Genomic DNA, 5735 nt, shown 5'->3' on the forward strand with positions numbered 1-5735 from the left:
ACCCCTCGATCGTCTCGCCCACCCTCACTGGTGTGTTCATTGGGGGGGGTCATAACAAACACGGTGACAAGTGCTCCAACAAAGCTCCCTCGCACGACACTGGGCACGGGACTGGCGCGCACTGGCACTAACCTGCCGCCGCTCCGGTACACTCACCGTCAGGGGGCGAGGGGCAGGGGGGGGGGGGTCGGTCTCGGTATGGGTGGGAGGGTGTGCACATCTAGTTCACTCGCGCACGCCTGGGAGAACTACATGCTCGCTCGACATGCTCGCCTTCCCCGGCTACACCCTTGGCTGCTGTAATTGCGGACCTTGTCACGCGCACGCCAGACCTGCCACTCGCCGAGGAATATGGTACACCCGACGCCCTCCGCCTGCCCTCCGCCTCCTTGCACTTCTCCTTCCTGCTGCTCCAACTGCATCCGCTAGTGGCTGTGCAACTCTGCTTGTCGGTCACGTTCTTGCAGGAAGGCAACGGCGTGGGTGGAGGCGGCGCTGCAGCCTCGCCGTCGATAGACTTGAGGCAGCGCCGCCTCGCCGCCGAGCGGGAGGCCGTTTGGGCCGGGCGCGGGGCCCCGCACCGGCTCGCGGCACTTCTTTAGGAAGCCGAGCATGAGCGATGCGACGCACCACGGTTGTGGCCGCGGCTGAGGACAGGTAGGACAGGTCGTCGTTCGGCTTGGGCCCGTGGAAGTGCACGAGCCTTGCGGAGGCAAGGTGGCCCCAGTAATGGCTTCCAGTTGAACACGAACGACGTCGAACTGGCCCTGGTAGAACTTGCTGTACGCGCCCTGGTCGCCCGGCCCAAATTCGCCGAAGTGGAGGCCGCTCTCCATGTTTGCCTTCGAAAAGACCTGTGAATAGCAGGTGTCTCTTTGTGATTTCGGGCCCGGGGTTGTTTTGAGAGAGATTTTTAGCAATACCAAACAACTCTAACACTCACACGTAATTTGTTTGTTTGTTTTGTGCGTTTATGTGGGTCTGACTCTCACACCCTCACTGTCGTCGTATGCGAGGTTTTTGTGTGTCTTATCACCCTACTGTGAAGGCCCGCGGGTAGTCTCCCCCCATCCCCAGGGCCTCCAGGGCTCGCACCTCAACCTCTCACAGACCAGCGAGCGCACAGCGCCATATAGGAGGTTGTATTCAATAACAAGGCTGTAATGACCCCCCCCCCCCCCCCCTGAACACACCAGTGAGGGAGGACGAAACGATCGAGGGGTCCCGTACCATGCGGAATCGAACTTATCCAGTGCCAGTGCCGTGAAGTGCTCAATGTGTGAAAGCAGTCCCTATACGCGCCAGGGCCGACCCGGCGCGACTCGGCCGCTCTCCTTCGCTCCCTCGCCCTTCATTCTCGACATTAACCGCCACGGCAATATCGCCACGGCGTTCGCTCAATGCCCGCTGACTCCTCTGCCGCTGCGATCGTCGCCCTCGACCCGGCGTGGCGCCCAGCGGCCACCGAGTCGCTGCGCCTTGCGGCCGCCGGCGACGGCGTCCTCTACCTGCTCACGTCACCCTCTGGCGGCGGCGGCAGCAGCAGTGGCAGCGCGCCATCGCTCCGCCGGCTGACGCTGGCGACTGGCGAGGAGGAGGTGCTCGAGCTGTCCCGCGTCAGCGCGACGCCGGCCGGCCTGTTTGCAGACCCGCACTCGTCGACGTCGGTCCTCATCGCGCACGCAAACGGCGACACGGTCTACGTGCACCGCTCGCGCTCGCGCGTGCTCGGCAAGGCGCGCGGGCTGCTCATCACCGCCGTCGCGTGGCTGCGACCCGACCCGTCGAGGAGCGACACGCGCGAGGTCTTGCTCGGCTCCTCGTCGGGCGCTATCTTCGAGGCGGCGCTTGAGCCGACGCGCACGTCGCGCTACCGGCAGCTCTTCACGCTCTCGCCGCCGGCGCCGCTGTGCGGCCTCGCGGCGGAGCCCTTCGTCTCGCAGGGCGCACCCGACGATAAGTGCCTCTCTCTCTCTCCTCGCGCCGAGCGACAGGCGCGCGACCCGTCCGCGACGTGTCCGTGACGTCCCACAGGCGGCTCTTTGTGCTCGCCGCGACGCCGACGAGGTACTACGAGTTTGTGGGCCCCGCCAGCCTGGAGGCGCGCCCCTCTCCGCCGCCCCTCGCGAGCAGACTTCCCCTTCCGGCCAGACCTCTGCTGAGGGCGTGCACGGGTGCGCACAGGCGCTGTTTGCGAGCTACCGCGAGCTGTCGCACCTGGGCAACACGTCGCGGGTGGCTGGGGCCGCCGCCCACGACGCGTCCACGACGCGTCCCCCGCCCCCGCCCCATAGGCCACGTCGAGGTTGAGGGCCCTCCGCCCGGCACGGCGTGGCCGCCCCCGCACAAGGGCAGCTCGCTCGACTTTGACCGGCGGAGAGGGCAGGAGGGGGGCGGGCGGGGGAGCGGCGCCTCGCCGCCCTCGGCCTTTGCGTGGCTCTCCGCGAGAGGCGTGTACTGCGGCTCCCTCCTCTTCGGCGCGCAGGCCCCTCGCGATTCCTGTGTCTACGACTCGGTGCCCGCCCGCCGTACCCGTCTACCCGCGCCCCGCCTCTGGCGAGCAGGCAGCTGTCAAAGAGCAGGAGTCGCGAGTAGGAGATGAGGCCGTACCCGCCGGCCGCCGACCTGGCGCAGAGCTCTGGTGCCGGCTCCGCCTCGCCGGCCGCGCTTCGCTGGCCGCCGCTCTCCCTCGCGCTCACGGAGCTGCACCTGCTCGTGTTGTACGAATCCTAGGAAGTGTCTAGGAAATGTCTAGGACGTGTCTAGGAGCTGCACCTGCTCGTGTTGTACGGCGGCGGCGTGGCGGCGCTCTCCCGCCTCTCGGGCGAGCTGATGTGCGTCGCTCGGCCGCCCGCCGCCTGCGGCCCGCTGCTCGGCCTCGTGCGGGAGCCGGCGCAGGGCGGGCTGTGGGCGTGGGGCGAGGGCGGCACGCTCCGCGTCTCGGTCAACCGCGAGGAGCGCCACATGTGGAGGCTGCACCTCGAGGCGCGCGACTTCGAGACGGCGCTCGCCTGCTGCTCGCCTGGCGCGCCGTCGCAGCGCGACTTGGTGCCTGGAGGAGCGAGGAGAGAGGGAAGAGGGAAGACTTGGTGCCTGGAGGAGCGAGGAGAGAGGGAAGAGGGAAGACTTGGTGCCTGGAGGAGCGAGGGAGCGAGAGGGAAGAGGGTGGGGTCTGCCTCACGCGCGCCACACCCCACCCCGCGGCCAGGTGCTCGCGCAGCACGCGGAGCACGAGCTCTCGCGCGGCGCCTACACGCTCGCCGCGCGACAGTTTGCAAAGACCGGCCGATCCGTCGAGGAGGTTGCGCTCCGCTTCCTCTCCCTCGGCCAGAAGGGCGCGCCCTCCCCCCCTCCCCCCCTCCTCTCCGCCGTCGCCGCGCCACCGCCGGCCCCCCTCCCCCTCTCTCGGGGGTGGGCCGTCCTTCCTCCGAAGCTCGGCCGGCGCGCCCGCGTGTGCAGGCGCGCTGCAGACGTACCTGTTTTGCAAGCTCGACGCGATGGACGAGCGGCACGCGATGCAAGGCCCGTGCCCCGGCCGCAGCTCCCAGCCGCGGTCGCGCGCACAGCCCTCTGATGGTGCGGTGCGGTGGCGGGTCAGGCACGCTGCTCTGCACCTGGCTCACCTCCCTCTTCCTCGAGCGGCTCGAGGGGGCGCGCGGACTCGAGGGCTCGGGCCGTGGCGAGGCGGAGGCGGCCGCGGCGGAGTTCCGCGCCTTCCTTTCCGAGCGGCCAGCTGTCCGCCGATGCAAGCCGCCCGCCCGACGCACTCTTCGCTCACGTGTCTCTCGCGCGCCTCAGGCACCGCCGCCTATCACGGCCGACCACATACGCGCTGCTCGAGGCTGCAGGCAGACACGCCGAGCTCGCGCACTACGCGCAGCTCTGCGGCGACCACGAGAGGCTGCTGCTGCTGCACCTCGAGCGGCGGCAGCCCGCCGCCGCCATCGCGCAGCTCCGCTCGCTCCTCGAGGCGGCCGGCGGGGGCGGCGGGCGGGCCTTCCCCGAGGCTGCCGCTGCGGGCACCGGCGGGGCGGGCGGGAGCGGCGGCCGCCCCAGGGCCGCGCCCGCGCCGGGGCGGGGCCGGCTCGCCGACCGGCGGGCCGAGCTGCAGCGGCTGGTCGAGCAGTTTGCCGCGGAGCTGCTCTCGCAGGCGCCGGCAGAGACGGTGGGGCTGTGGCTGTGCGCGCCCTTCCTCGACCCGCTCCCCCTCCTCCCCGCGCTGATGCGCTACGACGAGCGGCGCGCCGCCGCCGGCGCGGCGGCAGGCTCCGCTGCCGGCTCGCCGCCGCACCACGGCATCCGCTACCTGACGCGCGCGACGGCGGCCGGCTGCCGCGAGCGAGACGTGCACAACTACCTGCTGCTGCTGCACGCGCGCCGCTCGGCCGACCCGCCACTCCTCGCTTTCCTCGAGGGAAGCGCGCCGCCCGCCGGCGAGGCAGGCGGCGAGGTGGCGGCGGAGGCCGTCGGCGTCGGCGCGCTGGCCACCTCTGGCGGCGCGACGCACTACGAGCCCGACTACGCGCTGCGGGTGTGCCAGCGGCACGGGCGGCGCGCGGCGTGTGTGCGGCTCTACCAGCTGCGCGGCGACTGCGCCGAGGCGGTCTCGCTCGCGCTCGACAGCGGCGAGGTGTGTCTCGCCAAGCAGAGCGCCAACCTGCTCCCGGCCGGCAGCCCGCTCCGGCGGCGGCTCTGGCTGCAGATTGCGCGGCGCGTGCTGTGCGGCCGTCGGTCCGACTCGCAGTACGCGCAGCTGGAGGAGGCGATGGAGGGGGCGGCCGCCTTCGCCGCGCCGCCGGGCGACGAGGCGCTGCGCGTGCGCGTGCGCGAGGCGGTCTCGCTGCTAGAGGAGTGCCCGCAGCTGTCGATCGACTTGCTGCTGCCGCTCTTCCCCGACTTTACGCAGATGGAGCACCTCAGGGAGATCGTGTGCGCCGCGGCGGAGGAGCGCGCGCGCAAGCTGGGCAACCTGATGCACGAGATGGAGGACGCGGCGGCCGCGGCGGGGGAGCTGCGGCAGGAGGCGGACATGTCCAGGACACGTCCATGACATGTCCGAGACATGTCCTTAGGCGGAGGAGCTGCGGCAGGAGGCGGAGCAGCTGCGGTCGCGCCGCCTCGAGGCGCCCGCGTCGCAGCCGTGCGACAGCACCGAGCTCCCGTCCCACGTGCGGGCCCGCACCTGCGGCGGCGGCGCCCTCGGCGGCCACCGCTGCGTCGTCTTCCCCTGCGGGCACGCCTTCCGGCTGCGCTGCCTCGAGCGGGCGCGCGCGGCCGGCCACGAGCGCGTGCGGCTCGGGAGGGCGGACGCGGAGGCCCTCGTCGCCGAGTGCCCGCTGTGCGGCTCCGCCATGGTGGCGAGCGCCACCAAGCCGCTCGTCGACCCCGTCGCCGACGCTGAGCTGCTGGCGAGCTGGGCGGTCTGAGGCGAAGGGGGGGGCGGGGGGGGGGGGGGGGGCCCGGGGGGGGGGCCCCCCTTTTTTTGGGGGGGGGGGGTGTGTGTGTTTGTGGGTGTTTGTGTGTTGGGGCCCCAATTTGGTGGGGCCCCCCCCCAAAAAACCCCCCCTTTTTTGTTTCTCCCCCCAAAAAAAAAATTTCCTTCTAAAAAAAAAAAAAACCCCCCGGGCGCCCTTTTTAAAAAAACATTTTCCGGCACCGGGGGGGGAAAAAAAAAATAACGCGGGGCGCCACAAAAAAAAAGGGGGGGAAAAAGGGGCCCCCCAAGCCCCCAAAGC

General features: G+C 70.6%; 1 protein-coding gene across 1 annotated transcript; it reads left to right on the forward strand.

The window, feature by feature from the left end:
- Positions 1 to 1400: 1400 nt before the first annotated feature.
- On the forward strand, positions 1401 to 5426 carry VPS18 (vacuolar protein sorting 18; the record flags this gene model as incomplete). The annotated part of the gene is made up of 7 exons (XM_005757949.1): positions 1401 to 1960; positions 2035 to 2174; positions 2295 to 2515; positions 2767 to 3048; positions 3209 to 3411; positions 3799 to 4927; positions 5073 to 5426. 7 exons carry the CDS (start codon positions 1401 to 1403, stop codon positions 5424 to 5426), a joined length of 2889 nt encoding a protein of 962 aa, XP_005758006.1.
- Positions 5427 to 5735: the final 309 nt, after the last annotated feature.

This window comes from Emiliania huxleyi, assembly GCF_000372725.1.
Source record: "Emiliania huxleyi CCMP1516 unplaced genomic scaffold EMIHUscaffold_89, whole genome shotgun sequence".
Classification (NCBI taxonomy): domain Eukaryota; phylum Haptophyta; order Isochrysidales; family Noelaerhabdaceae; genus Emiliania; species Emiliania huxleyi.